General features: G+C 38.7%; 1 protein-coding gene across 1 annotated transcript in view; it reads left to right on the top strand.

Moving 5' to 3' along the window:
• The window catches only part of GRIN3A (glutamate ionotropic receptor NMDA type subunit 3A), a 180,240-nt gene that overhangs the window by 115,187 nt on the left and 40,879 nt on the right, over positions 1 to 24,174 (top strand). The window contains exons 4-6 of the mRNA XM_006145562.2: positions 1,652 to 1,797; positions 6,895 to 7,010; positions 16,061 to 16,212. Of these exons, the coding sequence (XP_006145624.1) occupies positions 1,652 to 1,797; positions 6,895 to 7,010; positions 16,061 to 16,212 (414 nt within the window). The remainder of the gene's footprint in view (positions 1 to 1,651; positions 1,798 to 6,894; positions 7,011 to 16,060; positions 16,213 to 24,174) is intronic.

Here is a 24,174-nt window from a genome sequence, read left to right as displayed (position 1 = left end):
AAACAAGAAATGGAAAATTATTTGTTGACAATAACATGTATGTTGATGTGCTTGATTGAGACAATATACAGTGTACTCTGGATGGAAAATCTCATTTTGTATGCTGTAATGATGTACAGTGAATGAACGTAAACAAATTTAAATAAGACATTTTAAAAAATAAAAAATATATTAATATGAAGCAAAACAAAAAAGTGCTAACAGTTTAGCTTATCTCTAAAATACCAATGACTATAGTAATGTAGTCCAATCCCAGTTCATTTTTATATTTTAGGACTTCTTTTATTTTCGTTTTTTTTTTTCTTTTTCTTTTCTTTTGGAGAGGTTTTTGCTATAGGGCATTTGCACTCACCAGAAAGACAGAGCAAGACAGAGAGATAGGAAGTGAGAAATCACCACCCTGAGGGATGGCCATGCCACAATCCCTTCTCTTCCACTCTCATCTCAGTATCTTGGGCATGCACGCACACGCACCTAGCATGAGTTTAAGCCACCAGGTCTGGGACTCGAACCGCAGTCGACTACATGGAGGTCCAACGACGTAGCCTTTGTGCCAACTGCTGGTCCCTCATTTTATATTTTAAATAATCCAGGTTTTTAGATTCCACATTAATACTTCTCGACAACTTTCACTTATGTGTCTTTATTATCCTTAGTGACAAAAAGTCTCTGCAGACCCCAATACACCGCCTTTCTTTTCAGTGAGGTTTTGCATCCTAGAGACCTGTGATATTACAGGGTCTCCTCTTGATACCCATCCTCTCTTCTGCTCCTAACTGTAGTATATTCAATCCCAGTTGTGCTAATATACAGGATGACTCAGGGTTGGATAATATGGTTACTTAAGCAAAGGGAGCATTTTATACTAACAGCAAAAATAAACTCAAATGTATATAGCATAAAGGTTGATAAACAAAAAAAGGATGTATTCATGGCATTGGACCAGATGTGTTGTAATCTCAGAATGCAAGACCTTTACATGGCCTTTTTATAGTTCTAACCAAGAAGAGTTGTAATCTTTATTATCTATAATGTATACTTTGTCTGATACATAGTTGACAATAATAAAACTTGATTCTACGTGCCAATTAGTACAATTTAAGAATTTTAATAGGGGAACCAGCAGTGAGCGTAATGGCTGTGTCACTGAACTTCCATGTAGTCAATCATGGTTCAAGTCCCGGACCCAGTGGCTTAAACTCACACCAGGCACGTGTGCATGTGTACCCAAGATCCCAAGAGGAGAATGGAGGAGAAGGGATTGTGGTGTAGCCAGCCCCCCTAGGGGATGATTTCTCGCTTTCTGTCTCTGTCTCTCTGGCGAGCACACACACTCTGTAGCAAAAACCTCTCCAAAAAAAAAAAAAAAGAATTATAATAGGTTCTCAATAAAAAGCAAAAGTTTCTTTTGTAGTTTTTTGTTTACTCTTTTCATCTGTTTGCTTCTGAAGATAGAAAATCACGGATGTGAAAGCTGGGATTTGAATGAACATGTACCTATGTCTGCACATTTCCATGTGCATGTATATGCCTGTATGTGTTAAAAAGGTTGCAAATTATCCTTCGGTTCCAAAGAATGATAAGAAAGAAACCTTTTGAAAGCAATTCTAAAAGTAGTTTATATTAAAACATTTCTTTTTCTCCCTTTTAGCTGCATCATCCCTCCCAAGGCTTCCGATTTGGAACTGTCCGAGAAAGCAGTGCTGAAGATTATGTGAGGCAAAGCTTTCCGGAGATGCATGAGTATATGAGAAGGTACAATGTACCAGCTACCCCCGATGGAGTGGAGTATCTGAAGTGAGTGTCAACCAATTGGATCCAAAACATTCTCACTGGAAGCAAAGTCCATTTATTATTAGCTCCCTGTTGTATGTTTGCTGGGTTTGTTTAATGACAGATAAATACATATTCAAGTATTCAGTAATACTTCACATTGTGTGAGATCCAGGAGGCAATATGGAACAGCGTGCATTTAATTATGTGAGCTAGATTACTAGTTACCTGTATAGTCTTAAGTTGACAGTAGCTTTATTCAAAGAGCCAGTGGGGTCATTAGTGTAGCAGATGGTAAAGGAAGTGACTGTTGGCTTAACATCTCTTCAGAAAACAATGGTGCTGAAATGATCAAACACACAGGGAATGTGGCCAGGGGATAAAGTGTCCCAAAGCAACCTTTTCCTTCACACTGAATCTCTAAACCCATGGACTGATGTCTCTTGCCACAAGGAAATGGAATTTATCTTAGAGATTTCCTGCAGAAAGGAAATAAGATAGAAGGCAATGATTCCCATGCCTGCATCCTTCTCATGAGAATTTATGTGAAGCAATCAAGAGCAATCACATTGCCATGGCAGATTATCAGAGCCTGTAATTCAGTGAAGCTGAATGCAGAGGAGGCTGGTGAAGTTATTGGTCTGCTTGTCCAGTCTGCCTGGGAGAAAGGAATGAATGTCTCATGATAATAAGCACCAACGCTTAAGTGAGGTGTCCTCTCCCTCCTGCCTTATGGAATCAGGACAATAACAGACCTCCAATCCTAAGAATTGTTTAGCATTTGGAAACTGGTTTCTCCACAGTCAGCTGCAATACTCTTCCCAGTGGACAGCAGGCTCTGCTTTCTTAACTCCTTTTATAACAAAGAGGGGAAATTTCATGAGACACAAGGGCTTTGTGTTTCTCAAGAGTTCTAGTAGTAGGATCCTTAAATAGTCTTATGGACTTTTTTTTTTTCCAGAGAGATTTTTGCTATAGATCGTGTGTGCTCACCAGAGGGAGACAGAAAACAAGAAATCACCTCCAAGGGGGGATGGTCATGCTGCAATCCCATTTCCTCCATTCTCCACTCGGGATCTTGGGCACGCACGCACACGCGCCCGGCATGAGTTTTAAGTGACCAGGTCCAGGACTCAAACTGCGGTCAACTATGGGGAAGTCTAGCGACATAACCATTATGCCATCTGCTGGTCCCCAGTTTTATGGACTTTTAACTAGAGTTTAGAGAGGAAGCCTTGTCCTCTCAGATTTGCAAAGTTCTATATAATGTCTAAGTACTATGAAATGACACTTTTAATTTTGCAAGAGCATCAAAGCATTAGAGTCCCTAACAAGCATCCCAGATCTTCTTATGTGTTCTCTCCTTCAGGCAAATCCATAGTTAAGAGAGAATAAGATGACCAGGAGATCGCAATGGCTCCCGCATAGATAGTAATGAATGACAAGCTGGGCTCTGCTGTCAGTGTGAAAAGAATGAGATTAGCCATTGCCAGTCGCCAGCAGTTCCACTATGCTTGGGGCATTCATTTATTCTGGAAGCTTTACCTGATAAAGCCCTCATGCCCAGCTCTGCCCTTACCCTAGCCTGGAGAGAAGCAATTAGAAAACCAGGCACAGATAGAAAAGGCTTGAAAGAAGTAAATTTTATATGATAATACAGCTCACAAGTGGCAGAGTCAGTACCAAAACCAGAAATCCAACCACTGTTTCAGACTAGTCCCAAAACCCTAAAGGAAGAGGGTCATTGATGTTCAAAGGATAGTCCATGTTTCAGCAGCATCCATGCTCCAGTTAGCATCTGGGGGGCTGTTTAGAAGTCAGAATCTCAAGCTGCACCCCATACCTACACATTAGTATATGGATTTTTTTTTTTTGAGAGAGAGAGAGATTTTTACTATAGAGCATATGTGCTCACCAGAGAGAGAGGGAGAGAGAGACAGAAAGGGAGAAATCTCCCCCCAGGGAGATGGTCACACCACAATCCCTTCTCCTCCATCCCCCTCTCAAGATTTTGGGCACACACACACCCTGCATAAGTTTGAAGCTATCGAGTCCAGAACTCAAACCATGGTTGGTCACATAGGAGTCCAGCCATGTAACCATTATGCCATCTGCTGGTCCCAAGATCTGCATTTTAACAAGCTTCCTAGTCATCACTGAAGTGAAACTGGAACATAGGCAGTGCTTACCATTAATACTCTCTCACTTCTGGCTAGTTTTTTTTCTCTTCACTTTGGACTGCTCACTACCTACACTCTTAGCGACTACTCCAGGCAACCACAGCCCTTGCATTATTCGCCTGGCATCCCAGAGTTCTGACTTACAGGATACAATACATTGAGTCACCTGTACAAGACAGGTTCCTATGTGTTAAACCCATCCTTGCCCTCTTCTATCAAAATTCCCCTTGGCTTAGTCCTCCTCTCTCCAGGTCCTGTTTTTTGAAGTAACCACTTTTCAACAAAGTAATCCCTGTTAAAATGCTTACTTCTTCTAGTAAATTAACAGATGACTTTTGTGGTATGTGATATACTTTTTAAATGGATGCTCAATAAAGAACATCGTCTAGAATAGGAGATGCAACCAGAGGTGCCACCAATGATAGTGGTGATTGAGCCAGTCTAGAAATTACTTATACCTGGATCGCACCCAGCCACTTCCTCACCAATGACTCGGAATCCCGTGAGTCTGGGGCAGATTGCTTCTCACCTTCCCATACAACAGAAATGTATCATAGCTAACTGCAGTTTGTCGTCCAGAATCAGGAACACTTATTTAAGGATACCACTGACATCAGACCTCAGGAATTACTAGTTCAAAAAACTGAAATGAAACTCACTATTTTTCTACTGTTATATTGCTATCAAAAGTATTTGTAAATTATTGGCAAGAGATAACGTGTTGCAATGTAGCTTCCAAGGTACATTCTACTAGTGGCATGGTCGAACTATGATTGGGGAAACATCTTTCAACTCAATTTTTACTTTATTGCCAGGATTCTATTAAAATTCCTCATCATCAGGACCAGCAAATGGTGTACTGGTTACATAGCTGGACTCCGATGTAGTCAACCGTGGTTCGAGTTTCAGACCCAGGGGCTTAAAACTCACACCAGATGCATGAGTATGTGTGCCCAAAATCCCTAGAAGAGAATGGAGAAAAAGGGATTACAGCATGGCCATCTCCCCTGGGGGGTGATTTCTCATTTTCTGTATCTCTTTCTCTCTGTCTCTCCAGAGAGTACATGTGCCCTGAAGCAAAAATCTAAAAAAAAAAAATTATTCATCTTCAGCTTCTAGAAGACCATTCATTTCTTCAACCTTTTCTGAGGCATCCCATCTCTGTGGAGCTGGGAGGTACTTTCATTCCAGTTAAAGTTACACAGGCCTCATTGTAACTTAAATCTAATACCCCTAGAAATGGAGATGCATTTTGATTTTCTGTTTTACTGTCTGGAAGCATAGGAAGAAGAAGCCATTGGTGCCTAAAAGAGAAGATGACCTACTTACAATGTGTCCATGTATGGCTCACACAAAGATATTGATATAAACTTGTGTTTCCTGCCCAATGAATTCTACAGGTGTCCAAGATTGTCTTTCTCTTTTAATTTTTGGATGAGCCCAGATCATTTTCTCTGAGTTTGGAGGCCAGTCCTCTGTTTTGAATTCAGACAGCATTGTTCCTGACTCTAAGAGAGAAAAAGGGCTGATCCCAGATAGAATAGAGTTACTCTTTTTGCAAAACGGCTTGCATACCTCCGAGAGTAGAAGTCGTTTTTAAACTGATGCCTCCCCTATATCTTCCAAGAACAGATTTGAGGTGGCTGGAAACAAAGAAGCCATTGCTTATGCCTTAGACAGTTTCCATTGAAACTTCTTCCAGAGGCTGACAGGTGACATAGTGGCTAAGTTGCTGGACTCCCACATGGTCAAGCACAGGTTGAGTCCCACATCCCACAGCTTGAAACTCTTACCAGGCACTTGTGGATGCCTGCCCAAAATCCTGAGGGAAAACTGGAGAACGGATTGTGGCATGGCCGTCCCCCCTGTGGGGGGATTTCTCTCTTTTCGTCTGTCTTTCTCTGTCTCTCCAGTTCCTGCACGTGCCCTGTGGCAAAAATCTCTCAAAAAAAAAAAAAAAAAGCAAAGAAAGAAAGAAACAACTCCTCCTTTCTTGCTCTTGTTGTTAGTGGCAGCTCAGACTGTGCTGAGATATAACCTTCCTCTAGATCATTTCTACGCCGAAATAAGGAAGCTTCAGGAAAGAACCACAGCATCTGACAGCAGAGTCCAGCCCTGTGCTGATACATCAATAAAGCCCAGAGATACCCATCTTAAATTATTCATGTCTGAACTATCTGCTAGAATTGGAGTGAAACATGAATCTCTGGAGATATATTAATAAATAAGATCAGTAAGATCTATTGCATGATCTTCTCCTTCCACTTATTGAATGCTAGCCTATGAACTTTATAGAGATGATAACTTTTTCCCCAAAAGGGCTGGATCTCTTATATGTGTTTCCTTAATATCTACTCCTAAATATGAAATGATATCTAATCTCTGAAGAATGTGATGGCAATCATGACAGAAATAAATAAAAATTTCCACATACCGATTATTGAGACCATCTGGCTCCAACATTTATTACCTCTATAATGTGGGTCAAGTTACCTCAACTCTCTGAGCTTCAATTTCCTCATTCAGTACGTCATAGTCATTATGGGTGATAAAATGTATGGAGAACAATCAATATAATGCCTGGCACAAAGAAGTTGCACTTATAATGTAAGAGAAATGAGACTTCTCTACACTCTTGCCTATTCAATTCAGAGTTGCTCTGATTTTGTTGAATTTAGAAGTAATGAAAAGGACTGGTAAATGAACCCATTGGAAAAACATTACACTCTCTTATAAGACTTTCTGTCTCCCCTGATCTGTACACCTCAGGTCAGTGAGATGCTGATAAAACTGAGTGTGCAGCTAGCTAGGTTGGGCTGCCCTTGGTGTCCAGGTTTCTGTCCCAGTTTCTGTCTCTTAAGCAAAAGCTGGTGGTCAGCCTTAGCACTTTCTGCCCACTAATGAATCATTTTCACTTTTCCTCTCTTGGTCTTAAATATAGGAATGATCCAGAGAAACTAGACGCCTTCATCATGGACAAAGCCCTTCTGGATTATGAAGTGTCAATAGATGCTGACTGCAAACTTCTAACTGTGGGGAAGCCATTTGCCATAGAAGGTATTAATCAGTCATTCTTGATTCACTTTTATTCAGGATGTGCTCGGTTTGCCCACCTCGCAAGTCACAAATGCCAAAGTCAGAAGCAAAGAGCTATTCATCTTCCCTCGTTTTTATTTCCAACTTATAAGCACTTAGCTATTAAGTTGCTGAAGTTAGGAATTTATTTTTTACCTACTCAACAAACATTTATTCACCTGATTGTTAGGGAGGAAAGTCATTATTACTTAAATGGCATTGCTTCAGATAGCTGGAAATGGCAGTGTAATAACTGGGGAGTCCAGTTTTAATTTAATCCGTATTTTCTAACAGCCACATACTGCAATGAATCTGATGCAAAACTAGAATGATTACATTTTATAACTGGAAGAGCCCCAATGTTTATCTAATCCAATCTATTCATTTTATACATATGAAAATCCAGGAACATTACCTCACATTTGTATAATCACACAACCCAGATGATAATATTGTGATTAAAATCTAAATCTCATTGTTCTTAAGTAAGTGCGGGTAGAGAGAAATTCATCCTGTCCATATTAGATCCTCAGGAAAATCATGATGCATTTTTCTGTTTTTCATGCTATTGTGATTAAAATCTATCCTTACAATCCTAAGTAAAACCCTGTTTGGGGCCTCAGGTTTTGCTTTTTCCCCCACTGGCAGCAATTTTTTGCTTTCAACTTGATCAACCAATCAATCAAACTTTAGGACTAAAGGAAGATTGCTTTGTCAGTAGCTTCTTTCATTCTGAACCATGGTTGATATATGGAGCTGATAGTTTGAACCAGCAAATTTCACATCTCCCAATTCCCAGCTTCGCTTCCCTGGCAAGTACTTGCTGGCTCTCAAGACGGTCATGCTCGCTTGTCAAAAAATGCTTTGGCTTAAGACCATCTCATGAGGGTCTCCAAGCCCTATTTCCAGAACTCTGTACTACCCTGTATGCTAACTAAGGTATCAAGACTACTCTGATTCAAATTTTCCAATTTTCCAACTATAGTTGCTCTCTGTCTTCCCTAAACACATCAGCAGCTTTTCTACTGCAATTTTTGGTTTTGTGATGAATGAGAATGTAACAGCTGACGATGTTTCTTGGAACCTTTTCCTAAGAGAAACCAGTCTCCTCTCCAGGTAACATGAACCAGGCATAGAACTCAGGAAAAGAGACAGCAGTCATGGTCTTCTATTCAGACTACAGTCTCAGATATGGAATAAAAAGGAAAGAAAAAGAAAAAGCTAGAAAACTGAAGGAGCATTCAGTATATAACCCCATTTTGATGTAACAATAGAAAACTTCCCATTTGTATGGCATCTGGGGATGTGGAAGGAACGTTACATTTTATTTCTGTCCTAGATACACTGGATAATTGATGTCCTTTCTGCTATTAGTAGCTACTAACAATGAATCATTTGTGGAGGGCATAAGAATGTGGGGCTCCATTTTTCCACCTTTATCTTCAGGGGGCAACCCTATCTTGTCAAAAGGCAGTGGTTAAGATGGCTTATTTGCCTCTGCTAGATTCCAGTGCCAGATGCCACACAATTAACTCCCCACTGGTTTCCTGTTTACATTCCCATCTGTGCTCCTGAGACTTGTGTCTTGCAGTTCCCATCAACTCTCCACACCACATTGTTCTCAAAGGAATAAACACAAAATGGCGCACAGAAGAGCTCTCCGCAAGAGAACAGAAAAATTACAGATTTCAATAGAGAGAGCACTGTTACAATTGTCAGTTTATTCTCAAAATGAATGGGTGTAAAATCAAAAACTTTAATCCAATGCTGCGCCTGCCAATAAGTTTACAACCTAAAAATAGAACTTGGTGTGGGGGGCGGGGGGAACAGGGCAGATTCTTATAAAATTACACAAAACAGCGTGATAGAGATATCATTAAAGGTCTTAATGGTTGTATTTTTATGAATCATTAACTTCATAGATTTTTATGGGTCTATTTCTCTCAATGAAATTTTTAAAATATTATGTATTTTTTCTTTAATAAAATTTAGGTTTCTTGAACTTGTTCAAATGTGAGCTGTATTATTAGTAACTTAGACTATGCAGGTATTAAAAGCATCATCAAAGAAGTTTATGAACACTACTTGCCCACTTAGCTAATAGGAATGTTTCATGTGCACATCTATGTCTTCACAGGGTCTAGTGCAACGCTAAGCATATAAAAATTATGAATAAGAGATGTGTTGACTGTTAAATAACTCATTAGGTTAGATTTAAAGTAAGTGCCTAATTTACCTTATTAATATCGTTTATCAAAAGCCATTAGGTTAGATTTGACTTAAATACGTAATTCACTTTATTCATATGATTTATCAGAAGTATCCTGACACTTGTACATTTCTTCCCAAGCACTTAAATGCTTTCAGGAACTTAGGAGAGAAAACAGAGTACATTGATTCCTCTACAATGAATGCACCTTCACTTTGTGTAGTATTGACACCATCCAAACTAACTGTGACTACTATTCTGATCCAAATGCTTGTGTTCCTCCCAAATTTAAATTTTGAAACCCAATCCCCAATATGATGATATTAGGAGACAGAGTGTTAGAGAGGTGGATAGGTGATGAGGTCTCCATCCTGAGAAATTGGCATTAGTGCCCTTATGAGATAGGACAAAGGCATCTCATTCATCCTTTCGGGCATGTGAGGACAGCTGAAGCCACCATCTATGAACCAGGAAGTGTACCTTCATCAGCCACTAAATCTACCAGTGCACCAGTGCCTTGGTCTTAAACTTCTCAGACTCCATAACTATGAGAAGCAAAATTCTGCTGTTTCTTTCTTTTTCTTTTTTTTTTTTTTCTTTTGGAGAGGTTTTTATTATAGGGCACATGCACTCACCAGAAAGACAGAGAGAGACAGAGAGACAGAAAGTGAGAATTCACCCCCTAAGGGGGATGGCCATGCCACAATCCCCTCTCCTTCATTGTCCTCTCGGGATCTTGGGCATGTAGCACACATGCTCGGTGTGGTTTTAAGCCACTGAGTTCGGGACTTGAACCCTGGTCGACTACATGGGAGTCCAGTGACATAGCCATTACACCAATTGCTGGTCCCCAAATTCTGCTGTTTATACATTACCCATACGGTATTTTGTTATAGCAGCCTAAATAGTCCAAGGTAACTACTATACACTCCCTACAACTTTACCATTCTGTACTTGCTTATGCTCAGAAAGTAAAAATAAGACAAATAAGAGATAGTGGTTCCATATCGAGTTTGAAACCCTTTCATGAACACTCTGTGCTACTAAAGAGTACACAGCAGGGCAACCAAAACTGTTAAGAATTTGAAAGCATGTAGAAAGTCTTTGGTTAAATTAAATACCACATACCAGGGGTGCAAAGATATATTTTATGCTCAGGAAAAAAAAAAAAAGAAAATGTTGAGATAAATACTTGTCCCAAATTTATGCATTGGCGTTAGCTGACAATAAAGGTCAAGTGAGAAGAAAGATTAATGTAACTGCACAATAATGATCCATGACCTTTCTTTCAAAGGCCTTTGCCTGTTTTTGAACTTGTTCTTTTATTTGCTTTCCAGTAATTAGTGAATGCAGTGCTTGGAAAATTAGCTCTGGAGTCTGTGGGCTTAGGTTAGTCTAGAATTCTAGAATTGCTGTTATTTGCTGGCAAGTTACTTAATCTGGGTTTTTGTGGGATTTTTTTCCCATATTTGTCAGCATAGCAGGAATATAGATAGTACATCTATGATAGAGTTGTGAGAATTAAGTAAAATAATACATGTAAAGCATGTAGGAGAATGCCTGACACGTAAGTATTCAATAAATTATTGTTATTCAGGAGCCAGATGATGGTGTACTGGTAATACAATGCTCTGCAAGGCTGCCACACATGAGAAGGGTTAGAATTCATGTTCAGAGACCTCCCTGAGCATTATGGGCAAAGGGGTGCCCATGATCCGGGGCCAGCTGAGGCTGGGTGAGGGTGGATCGCCGCATGAAGTTGCCTATCTCTCTATCTACTTCTCACTGTCTCTCTCACACACTTATGGAATAAATCAATTAAATGAAGCAAAAAGTTAGTATTCCGAATATTGAATTAATACATTAAGACTAATTCTCTACAAAATTATTCCACAATAGCCTTCACTGATCTTAATTTCTTCTACATAATTCTCTTCCCGCTTTGATGTGCTGGGGGTAGGAGAAACCAATATTTAAAGTCTTCTTCCTAGCTGGGTCTGTTACAATATGTTCTCAACCATTGTCCAGAATATGTCAAGGACAGAATGCAAAACTATCTGAGATCTTCTTTTCAAACATCTATTTTCCAGTACCATCCAAGGTAGATTCTTTTAGTCTATGAATTTCTAACTATATATTTGCTAGCCAAAAAATATTCCCACTACTCTTAGCTGAGTAAAGCTGATTTATCCATGAAGAAAAGATCAGGATTCTATTCTGAAAATTGTTCTCTTGGGCTATTAAGCTGTATCCAATTTCCAGGGTGCCTGATGCCTTCATCTTTAGGGTTGAAGAATTCCATTTTGCTTCATCCATCAACTGCAAAATAGTCAACTCAGTCTTTATTGCAAAACCATGTTTCTAATGACAATGAAAGCAACTCAGGCTGCTAAGTTGAGTCAGCAATTTAAAAATAAGAATTCTTTGACCAATGAATACAATCAAATTTGAAAAGCAACTGATAAGGAGAAAGACAGAAATGAACCCTTCAAGGTTTTGCTATTTTATGTTTCTAAATAAAGAGAGGTTTTCTATTGTCTAATAAATATACATGGTAAAGCCAAGAGGTATTTCTATTTCTCCCCATTCAAAATGCATGGTTTATTGTATTTAGCTAGTAATAATCATGATTAATACTTAAATCATTAAAATATCAATATTCACTCTATATTTACATAAATAGAAAAAAAATTTAATAGTAACCTATTTTTAGCAGTCAATTGCAAATTAACCTAGACATGATGGAGTGGAGCAATTTAATATTTATTATTTCCTATACAGCAATTTGTTATAAATGTCTCTGCAACTTCAACAGAGCTTGTTCCTGAAGGCAATTTTATTACTTTGTTGCAGTGCCAAAATTCTATTCTGAGAATATGTAGATTCATCATAACTATTAATTTCAAATTTCTAACTTTCTTCTCATGTATTTTTGTCTCATCTACCAAAAATATGACTATGTAGAATCAGTCTAGGATGCCTTGTCTCACCCTTTCATCTTGTTACAATCTCTCATCCCTCTGAACTTGCACAGCATTTTATCTGTCTTCCTCATTGTGTGCTAGTCCTTATTGAATTTATGCTCCACCTACCTTTTTCCCCCCCAAGAAAAGTCATGTGACTTTCTACCATGTTGTTTAGCTATTTCTATATACCTCTTTTCCCCCAGGCCACCATAAACTTCTTACGGATAAACTCTGTCATCTAAATTGGCATCCTCCATAGCACTTGGTGGCTTACCTGGCACAGAACAAGCATTCAATACATGTTCATGGAATTAATAAGTAGATGTGCAATAAATGGTTATCAAATGAAAATAATTCTGCCTTTATTACACTAACATTGGTTGGAATAATTGGCCTCAAGAGGATTTTTAGAGAAACCATACAATTAGTGAAGGTCCTTGCTAGTGAATTCCTCACACATACAGTCATATACAAGTTAAGGCTTTTCTTATATTATACTAAACAACTTAATTAAAAGCTTTCAAACAAAATCTGCCTATGACTAATATGCATTTGTGTCTGCTAAAAACAAGCCATCAGTTTAGATGATTGTCATTTCTCATGAATTACCTAGTTTAGAGGATTCCATTAATATGGCAATAATGATAGTGCCTGTATAGAAGAGAAGGAAATGGTCAGATATTCCCTGGACTTGGTCATATGTTGTTGGAATGGATATGGTGAGAAAAGTATTGATTTTATAACCAAACAGACCTACTCACAAATGCAGGCTTTGCCAACTACTTGCTGTGTCACCTTGTTGGTTTACTTAAAGTGGTCTTTTAGTCTCTCCGTAATATATACTTTGATGTGACTTCACCTATGAATATAAGTGGAATTGTGTCTGGTACACAGTAGGTCTTTGTGTGTCCTAGCATTTTTATTGTAATTTCTAGTTTACATGTAATTGTGGTATATATTTATGGAGTACAGTATAATTTTTCAAAACATGTATACAGTATTTAATGATCAGAATCCCAGAGTGATTTATATGAACTCTGTGCCATAATCTTGGTTTAGTGCATGAACTACAAAATGGGGCAAAGTATGCAAAAAACATATTAGAGGGAAGTACTTAATATAGTAAACTCTCAATAAATAGTAGAAGTTATTGTTAGTGTAAACTATTGCCTTAGAAACACATTACTATTTATCAAACCTGGGCTTCTTGACCATCAACCGATTGCCACCATATAATTCCAAGTCTTCTTACACTTTGTTCTGACATGCCCCAGTTCTTTTCCCTCTTGGCACCTACCTCCATTATAATGAAATCATCATTGTTTACTATCTGGCCCCCAATAGAATGTGTACAGAATAGAATGTGACAGCAGAGACCACATCTGCCTCTTTCACTGGTAAATTGTGATCACTCAACACAGTGCCTATACACTCAGTAAATGCTTGTTAGATGAATAAGGGAGTGATTGAATGAATGAGTGAGTCAGTTAGAAGTTGAACATTATTTTACATATGCCTAGGATTGTGCTTCATATGTGAATAAGTACTGAATAAATGTTTGTGCTACTGAATTGTCAAAAGCATTTACTATAAGTTTATAAAGAAAACTAGTTATTTTTTATAGTGAGTTATCCATTCTTTTTTTAAAAAAAAAAAAAGTTATTTAATGATAACATCAGCAGAAGAAAAAGCTGCCCATCCAAAGTCTTTTATTATCACTCTTGCCTTTCAAACAAAACTACAAGCACTCAAAAATAGCTTTTTCAATGGAAAAATTTAATCATGCTCTTGACATTCTCATCATTTCCTTGACTCCCTATTGTTAAAGGATAAACAGAATTATCAGGAAAAGGCATACAATTCTTTAAAATGCAAACATTTTCCTGCATTATTTATTTCTTCTCTTTTATTGGGCTATACACACATCTCAAGCCTCATTTTTAAAAAAGGATTTATGTATATTCAGCTTAAACAAAATAAAAACTAGTGTCCTAGTTGAAATTAAGTTGTAAGAATAATCATACCAGGTATTTGTTTCCATTAAGTACCATTGGATCCTTGACCACTCTTAGTCTTTACTTGTTAAAAGAGAGAGAGAGAGAGAAGAAAAAGAAAGGAAGGAAGAAAGAAAGAGAAGAAAAAGGAACTACACATATTTTCAATTTATCTTCCTCAAGCATTTTGAAGACAGAAATTTTTTTTTAACTATGGTATCCAAAAGCTAAAAATAAAATGTAATTAGCCAGGGACCAGCAGTTAGCATAATGGCTATGTCTCTGGACTCCCATGTAGTCGACCGCAGTTCGAGTCCCGGACTCGGTGGCTTAAACTCACGCCAGGCGCATGTGCGTGCGTGTCCAAGATCCCAAGAGGAGAATGGAGGAGAAGGGATTGCAGCGTGGCCATCCCCCCTGGGTGGTGATTTCTCGCTTTCTATCTCTCTGTCTCTCTGTCTGGCGAGCACACACGCCTTATAGCAAAAACCTCTCAAAAAAAAAAAAAAAAAAAGAAATGTAATTAGCCAATTAGCCTCTTTCACATGGCTCATAAAAGAGATTAACAGTATAGTAAGTTTGGAAAGCAAATAAGGCCATACAGTGAGTATACAGAATTGAAACTGATTAATAAACTTGACAACAAATTACATTTATCTTTGTGCTCTTCTACCACCCCTTCCCCTGCCTCCCTTTGCCTGCATAACTGCAATCTTGGATCTTTATCATAGCCTTGCTTTTTTCTAAATATATTGTGAAAACATATGCATTCATAAAAATACGTTGTTTTGTTCTAAATGTTTTAACATTTATACAATAAATTCAGGCAGAAAGTAATATTTTGACACTGACTGATGGGTCATTTATATTATATTGCATCTAGTTCTAGTTCCTATATTTTACATTATATAATATTCCAAAACTGTGTAAATATTCCACCGCTTATTTACTCATTCTCTTGTCATAGAACATTTGGGTTGTTTCCAATAGTTGCTATTGCAAGCAATGTCTCTAAGGACTTTTTCATATATATCTTTGTGTGTGCTTGTGGGGCTCTTTGGGAGTACATAAGAGCTGAATTGCTGCTCTTCATTTAAGTAAATGCTCAACAAAACAAAATAATTCCAACCTGTTCTCCAAAATAGCTTATCAAATTGCATTCCAACAAGCAATGTATAAATCCAATACTTGGTATTACCAAACATTTTTGACCCCTGAAGCTGGTTATTATAAATCGGATTGATGTTTAATTCCTATGCTGTATTTTATGTTTGAATAATTTTATTATATTATTCAAAATTTTGAAATTAAAAGATGGTCATGCATTATGATAAGAGAATGTCACAAAGCAATGATTATGATTAATCCAATTTTATGTACCTAAAAGTCCAAAAAAGGGCTTCTGAGAAATAAATAGGAACTCCTCAACCAGGTAAAGACCTTAAAGATTGTTTCTAAAAAATATCTTGAAAGGGGCCAACAGGTGGCATGGTGGTTAAAGGCACTGGAGTCCCACATGGCCAACTGCAGTTAGAGTCCCGGATCTGGCAGCTTGCTTTCTCACTTTCCCTCTCTCTCTCTCTTTCTCACTCTGTTCCTCTCTGGTAAAATTAAAATAAATAAATGAATTAAGAAAGTTAAATAAAATCATTCTTCTTTAATAAATCTTGACAGGAATGGGAAGATTTTGAAATAAAATGTTCTACTACTCATTTTGCACAGCCCATTCTTCTCCTTTGTAGGAAAGATGGTAAAAATTTACCACGCTCTAGTTATCAGATCTAATGGCAATATCACACAAGTATGGTGGCAAGCTCTCAGGAACAGTGGGAAAAACTCATCTGAGGTTGTATTTTCTCCTAGGATACGGCATTGGTCTCCCACCCAACTCTCCATTGACCTCCAATATCTCTGAGCTAATCAGTCAATACAAGTCACATGGGTTTATGGATGTGCTACATGACAAGTGGTACAAGGTGGTTCCCTGTGGCAAGAGAAGTTTTGCTGTCACTGAGGTATGGAAAGACTGCTGATAATGTTAACACTTTGTATGGCTTCACCTTGAAGAATATAAGGAAATGTTGTTGCATATACCTCACAGTCAATAACCAAGCCATAACATTTATTAAGACTCTCCATGATATTTGGATTACTCCTAACTTTGCTTGAAGAATGCCCATTTCTATAGAGATTTGCAGTGAGATGTGTTTGTCTTAGATTAAAATGTGATGCTATTTTGATGAGTAGATGACTAAATTTTATTTTTCCCCAAACCTTATATTCACAAGTACAGAAGAAATGTTGTTCTGAATTACAACAATAGTATCTGAGATTGTCATTAACAGCATTTGGTTTAATTGTTAACTGCTGTTCATGATGTGAACTTCAAGATATCCTTAAAATCAAAACAAAGGGTTCTTGACTTCCAAATGGTGACTATTTAGTGTTAAATCCTTTGTGGGTTTAGAAAAATAGATATACCTTAATCAGAAATTCTTAGACTACAGAATTGTAGATTTTTAAAACAAAGAAAACCAAGTCTCTTACAGTTGAGAAACTAATAGCTACAAATACTAAATGATTTGGCCAAAGTACACATATAGACAGAATCTACTACTTTCTATTGTAGTACTCTGCTTTCACACTGTAATTAGAAAGAAAACTACAACATAAGACAAAAATTAGATGATTAAAATCAAATAAAACTATAGCCTGAAAGGTGTAACCAGAGCCATAGTCTCACATATTTGAAAAAAGAAGCCAAATAAATGAGTACAAAGTCAACCCATCATAAAAAATCTAAATTAAAAAAAGCCAAAGGTAATGGCTTAAAAGTCTCTATTTGCGAGAACCCACAAATTTGTATATCAGCATATATTCTTCTGAACCCCAAAAACATATATCCTCATTCTTATGTAACATCTATATTTGCATACCCTATATCATACAGGCATCTCAAATTTAATAGAAGCAAAAATGAACCCTTGATCTTCCCTCCTAAATCTGCTTTTCCTCCTGTTTCACATCTGGGTAATGGCGCCTCTGTCCATCCAGTTACTCATTCCATAAACTGGCCGGGATCCTTAATGCCTCCCCTATCTCACCTTCTGCATTCATCAATGAGAGATATCTCTTCTTTCTATAAAATATGGCCTGAATAAGCCTATTTTATTGTCATTTCCACTGTCATTATTCTAGTCCAAGTCATTATCCCTCACCTGGACCACTGTAAGGTTTCCTAACCGGTCTCTTTTTACTCCTGCCTCCCTCCAATTTATTTTCCACATGGCAGATCACTCTTCTGCTTGGACGTCTACAATAATGACCCCGCATGTTAATTAGGACGAAATCTGAAATGCTAGAATGTCCTCCGAAGCCGCATGGGACCTGCCCCTGCCTACTTTTCAGTCTGATCTCATCCCCACCATAATGTGCATTTTAGGGGAGAAACACCAGTGGCTTCCCTACCTTAGGATCCTTGCAGATGGCATTGCCTCCTCCTCAAACATTCTTCCCCTTGGCATTTGCTCAGCTAATGCCTTCACAGAAACTCCAAGCTGAAATTTTCCTCCTACCAACACTGATAGTCCATTGACCAGTATCAATGATTTCTCCCTTTTTATAATCTCATGTTATATCTCACAGTATTTCATAGCACTTGTCATAATTTATGAATTTCACTATTTTAAACATATATTTAATTAGATTATTATTTGTAGTATATCTCTTCTTTGTTAGACTCTAGGAGTTTGGAAGCCCTGGAAAAACTTTGTCTACTATTGCATTCTCAATGCTTCATATATTTGTAGACTATGTTCTTTTTCCTCAATAATTATGGAATAAGGGAATCAGAGACACTGGACATCATATTCGAGAAGAAGTTGGAGAGCAGAAAGTAAGAACACAAAGCAGGAGTAACATGGGTAGTGTGTGTATGGGTTGAAGAGTGTTTGCCCAAAAGTCATATCTACACAGAACTTCAGAATGTGAGCTGACTTAGAAATAATGTGTTTTGCAAATATAATTCAAATGAAACCCTAAATTCAATGACTGGTGTCCTTATGAGAAGGCAATAGGGAGAAATACACAGGGACGAAGGCTGTGTGACAACAGAGGGAAAGGTGGGAGCACGCATCTACAAGCCAAGGAACGCTAAGGATTGCCACAAACCACCAGAAGCCAGGAGAGATGCATGAAACAGATTATTTCTCAGAGCTCCCCAAAAGAACCAGCACTGCTGACCTTTATGATTTCCAACTTTTGGCCCCTAAATTATGAGAGAATTAGTGTCTATTGTTTTAAGCCATCCTGTTAGTGGTCATTGGTTACAGCTGCCCTAGGAAACAAATACAAGTACATGATAAATGGATAAAAATGATGAAGATAGATAGCTAGATAGATGATAGATAGATAGGGATAGATTAGATAAATAGATAGATAGATGATAGATGATTGATTGATTGATAGATGATAGATAGATGATTGATTGATAGATAGATAGATGATAGATAGATAGATAGATAGATAGATATAATGTGTTTTGCAAATATAATTCAAATGAAACCCTAAATTCAATGACTGGTGTCCTTATGAGAAGGCAATAGGGAGAAATACACAGGGACGAAGGCTGTGTGACAACAGAGGGAAAGGTGGGAGCACGCATCTACAAGCCAAGGAACGCTAAGGATTGCCACAAACCACCAGAAGCCAGGAGAGATGCATGAAACAGATTATTTCTCAGAGCTCCCCAAAAGAACCAGCACTGCTGACCTTTATGATTTCCAACTTTTGGCCCCTAAATTATGAGAGAATTAGTGTCTATTGTTTTAAGCCATCCTGTTAGTGGTCATTGGTTACAGCTGCCCTAGGAAACAAATACAAGTACATGATAAATGGATAAAAATGATGAAGATAGATAGCTAGATAGATGATAGATAGATAGGGATAGATTAGATAAATAGATAGATAGATAGATGATAGATGATTGATTGATTGATAGATGATAGATAGATGATTGATTGATAGATAGATAGATGATAGATAGATAGATAGATAGATAGATAGATAGATAGATAGATAGATAGATAAAAAGATTAAAAGAAGAGTAAATAACTCCAAATAGAAGCTGAGGCAAGCTGATCAATGCCCTTGGTAATTAAGCATACTTCTGATCTTCCCGGCAGTCATGACTAAAAGGAATATGAGATGGAATGGAACATTTTCTAATCTAAAAATAGGAGGAAGTTAGTCTGTCGTTGGTTCTAAATTCTATTTTTTTTTTCTTTTTGAAAAATAACAATGGAGCCAGTTTCATGTCCTGGTAGTTTAGACAGCTGGACCCACACAGCCAACTGTGTGGTTAGAGTCTCAGACACAGTGGCTTCAGAAATGAGTCAAATTATGTGCCCAACATCCAGAAAGGAGGAGAGGAGAGAGAGAAGAGGTTGCAGCATGATTATTCCCCCTGGGGGAGTGCTTTCTCCTCCCCCGCTCTCTGTTTCTCTGTGCCCTCTGGCAAGTGCACATGCCCTTTAGTAAAATAAATAAATAGCACTAAATAACAAAGGTGGTAATGTCTACAAGATGCAAACATATTTCTCCCCTGGCTAATGCTTATGTTAATGTTTCATAGAAGTTGATGCATATAACTCGGCAAAAGCCTTTGGGACGCACTGAACATGTTACTCACATGCTCTGCTTCTTTATAACCTACCCAAGCTGCTTCAGAAACTTCAGGCCGCCTGGAAGAATGGACTTGCTCATCCAGCAATATTTACTGAGCACCCACTACATGCCAGACCCTGTCTAGATATTTCGGATATATTAGTGAACAAAAGAGACAAAGATATTTGCCCCTTATATGTAAACCAGAAATTACAATTTAAAAAGGAAATCAAGATAGATCCCTGCCTTCAGAGAGTTTGCATTCTAGCGGGAGGAGACAATACACAATACACGAAATGTAAGTAAGTTAGACATGATCGTATAAGGAGAGAAGAAGGATAATAGTAAAGACAATAGTCACGGAAGTCCCCATGGAAAAGATTGTCCTTGATCAAAGATTTGAAGGAAGTGTGTAGGAAACAAGGACGTAGGAAACTAGTATATTCTATTTCCTACCATGTAATAAATAGGGGCCAGCAAGCAGCATGGTAGTTAAGGAGCTGGACTCCCACGTGGCCAACGGTGGTTTGAGTCCCAGACCTGGTGCCTTGAAAATCACACCTGGCGCATGTGCATGCATTTCCAAAACCCTGAGAGGAGAATGGAGAAGGAACTGTGGTGTGGCTATCCACCCTTCAGAGTGATTTTTCACTTTCCCTCTCACTGTTGCTCTTTTTGGAAAGCACACATGCCCTATAACAAAAATCTTTTAAAAAATAAATAAATAATTAAATTTTAAAAAAAAATGTACAAGGGACATTAACTCATTAATTCTATCTACAACTCCATAAGGCAAACATTTGTATCCTATTCAAAGAAATTTGTTGGCTTTTTCTTTTTTTTTTTTTTTTTTTTGGGGGGGTTTTTTCGTTTTAGGGCACGGGTTTCGCTATAGGGCACATGCGCTCACCAGACAGACAGACAGAGACAGAAAGCGAGAAATCATCCCCCAGGGGTGATTTTCCTCTTGGGATCCTGGGCACGCACGCACACGTGCCCGGCGTGAGTTTTTAAGCCACCAGGTCCGGGATGCAAACCGCGGTCGACTACGTGGGAGTCCAGCGACATAGCCATTATGCTAACTGCTGGTCCCAATTTGTTGGCTTTTTCTAAAAGAAGTAAACCTGCTTTCCAAAACTAGCAATAGTGAATTATTTTCACCTTCCTGATCACATACATTCCTCTAGGCTATCGCCATTCCCAAGGATCATAAGATAAGACCTCAGCTTGGAGGTACCATCCAACTCCTAGGTCGAGCCTTTGCGAGTACACAGCTCTGCAGACTCAGAACCTAACTCCGCCTGGGCTCACAGAGGGAAACATACTTTTGCAGACTGACTAACGTAACTACTAACATACACCTATGCCACATTTACTCCAGTGTGAAAGTACCTAACAACGAGCATGAAAAATGTGAAGCCAAACACGTCCACATTTGAATCCTGGCTCTACAATTAACAGCTGAATGACTTATCTGCTTTTAAGACTGAGTATCCCCAGCTGTGAATGGGTATGACAAGTTTGCCATTTTGCTCTAAGAGATCATTTATGAAAGCAGCTGGTAGGAAACTTGGCACAGTAAATAGTAAATAGAAGTACTAATTTTCACTCTGCCTCTACCAGGAGGGAACCTCCTATGATCTGTAGATATCTTCAGAAGTCTCCCTGTGGCTCATTTTTTAAGTCTGTAAATCTTCCCAGAAGCCCTCCATAAGGTTTCTTCCTAATTCCTTGGCCAAAATTGTGTCATCTGCCCATGTCTAAGCCAATTTATGGTGAGAGAATGGTATCACCATGATGCATTAGGCCAGTCATGGTTCACCCCCTAGGATAGGTGATAGAGCAGCCTCCCATGAAAAACATGGTCACGTATAAAAGTACAGAGACCTAATTAAAAGCAAGATTTCCTTAAAAAAAGAGAAAGTAGGAGAAGGGATGTTAAACCAGCAACCACTCTCCTCTTCCACACTCACTCTATAGACTTGGGGAAGTTGCTTCTTTTCTCATCCCACTCACTGCCAGCCATGTATACAATAAGATACTTAAATTTAATCATCCGTGTGGGTTTTTTCAGTTTTGATATAGTAATAGCATCCTGAAATATGAATATTTAATATTCTAGGGACCAGCAGTTAGCATAATGGTTATGTCACTGGACCCCCATGTAGCTGACCGCAGTTCGAGTCCCAGACCCAGTGGCTTAAACTCACGTCAGGTGTGTGTGTGTGCGTGCCCAAGATCCCAAAAGGAGAATGGAGGAGAAGGGATTATGGCATGACCATCCCCCCTGGGGGGTGGTTTCTCACTTTCTGTCTCTCTGTCTCTCTCTGTCTTTCTGGTGAGCGCAGGAGCCCTATAGAAAAAAACTCTCAAAAAAAATGTATATTCTATAAAGTATAGCATAGTAATTAAAAGCATGGGCTTTGGAGGCATTTCTAGAACTGAATCCCAGCTCTATCAACTATGCGACCCAGGACATGTTACTTGACTATCCTGAGCCTCAGCTTCCACAAACTAGATAGTTACACACACTACATAGTTACAGAAATGTGGTGAACACTAAATCAAACAATGTTTTTCAGACCAAGAAGTTATTTGCATTCTTAAGGGTTATGAGGTTTCACCATAAATGTTACAGGGCTATTGGGATTTATCAGCATTTTCAAACAAAACTTAATTAAGCGTAGACCCAAAAAGAGAAAGGTTTTGAAAAACAAGTAATCAGCAAAGGCCATAAACTGTTCAGAGGATGCATACAAAATACAAAAAGACTTCAACAATCACTTTTATCAGGCCATTCAAGGAAGAGGCATTGGAAAACTAGATTTTGTCAGCTGAAAGAATTGGATAAAAGGTTGACCTCAGGGTCACAGTGTGGTTGGTTAGGACAACTCTGACCCCATTTTCCAGGTCACCTGAATTTGGATGTGTCAGAGTTAAGAGTGGGGAGAATAGAGTCAACACATATTCTTATTTGGAATTCCAGAGACAGAAATAAAAGAGAGTTCGGGTAACATCCAAGTGTGTGCAGAGATAGGAGGGCCACCCCGAGCCACAAGGACTATTATGAAGAAACATGGAGCTATTCTTTCTCAGGAATGGTGGTCTGCTCTCTGTGACTCAGCCTGGTCTGTGCAATAACTGTTTTATAATGACGCTTACCCGTGTGCATTTAAACAATACATATCTTTGTACACTGACTGGCATATTTGTCTTGAACAACCAAAGATGGAATGTCAGGATCAGCCTCACAGAACCCAAAGGTAAATATAATTAAATGAAACCTGTCTTCACTCACTGGCGGAGCTTGGTCTCTTCTGTGAGAGCCCTCTGCCTGCTAGGTCTCCCTTTGTTCAATACACCAGCACACCAAGCCTCCACTGGTTTTCTTTCCTTTTCTTTTCTTTTCTTTTCTTTTTTTTTTAAGCTTTCTCCAAGAAAAGGTCAGAAGGAGAAAGCATGCCTATTAGTGCTTTGCTTGCCATCCCTATTGCCTGAAATGTCATATACTGCAAGCTATGTTAGTGCAGACACGAGGGCTGGCTTGGAAATCAGACAAGCCATCTCGGAAGTTTTCCTTTACTTAGGACGGTCACATAACCCAGTTTAGCCTTGGCTTCTTCATCTTTTCGGTGGCTTTTGTGAGGCGTAAATAAAAATGACGATTTAATGAACATGGCCGTTCCCACCACCACCACCACCACCCTTGCTCAAGATGAGGGGTGAAGGATAAGATGCAACAGGAACAAGTGTACTCGGGCAGTGTTTCTCCCAACAGGCGCTCTTGACCTTTGAGAAAGACACTCCTCGGGTTCTTCCTTTGTCTCCAGACGCAAACCAGGAGCCTTCTTATGCACCAGCCTGGCAGAGCACGGCATTTTACCACCACTCCCCCACCCGGCCCCTATCCTTCATTCCTTCTGACCTTGCATTCCATTTTGCCGGTTTCACTCCCAGTCCAAGTTGCTGCAGAGCAATTAAACACCTCCTTCACCCTGAAAAAAAAGTCCCGGTTTAGACATTGAAGTATCTGGTTACCTAACAATAAAACACAAAAGATGCTTTCTTCCTCCACTTCTTGCAGCTGGCATTAATACATGGCCCCAAGTGAGAACCTTGATCTATTCACTTCCTGTCTCTGCAACCCTAGAGCTGTCTAGCTGCAGTTCCTCTCAGTTCCTCTGGAGGATAAGCTTTTTTTTTTTTTTAATTCTAGGGCTTTATCTGCTCCCCAGAGTCACCTAGGAAATTGCAGGTCCAATTCCACAGACCAGACTGGCAATTTTCAGAGAAGAATTTAAAATTGGCCTGAG

The sequence above is a fragment of the Tupaia chinensis genome, unplaced genomic scaffold, assembly GCF_000334495.1.
Source record: "Tupaia chinensis unplaced genomic scaffold, TupChi_1.0 Scaffold000153_1, whole genome shotgun sequence".
Taxonomy (NCBI): domain Eukaryota; kingdom Metazoa; phylum Chordata; class Mammalia; order Scandentia; family Tupaiidae; genus Tupaia; species Tupaia belangeri.
This window is presented reverse-complemented; position numbering and strand designations above follow the sequence as displayed.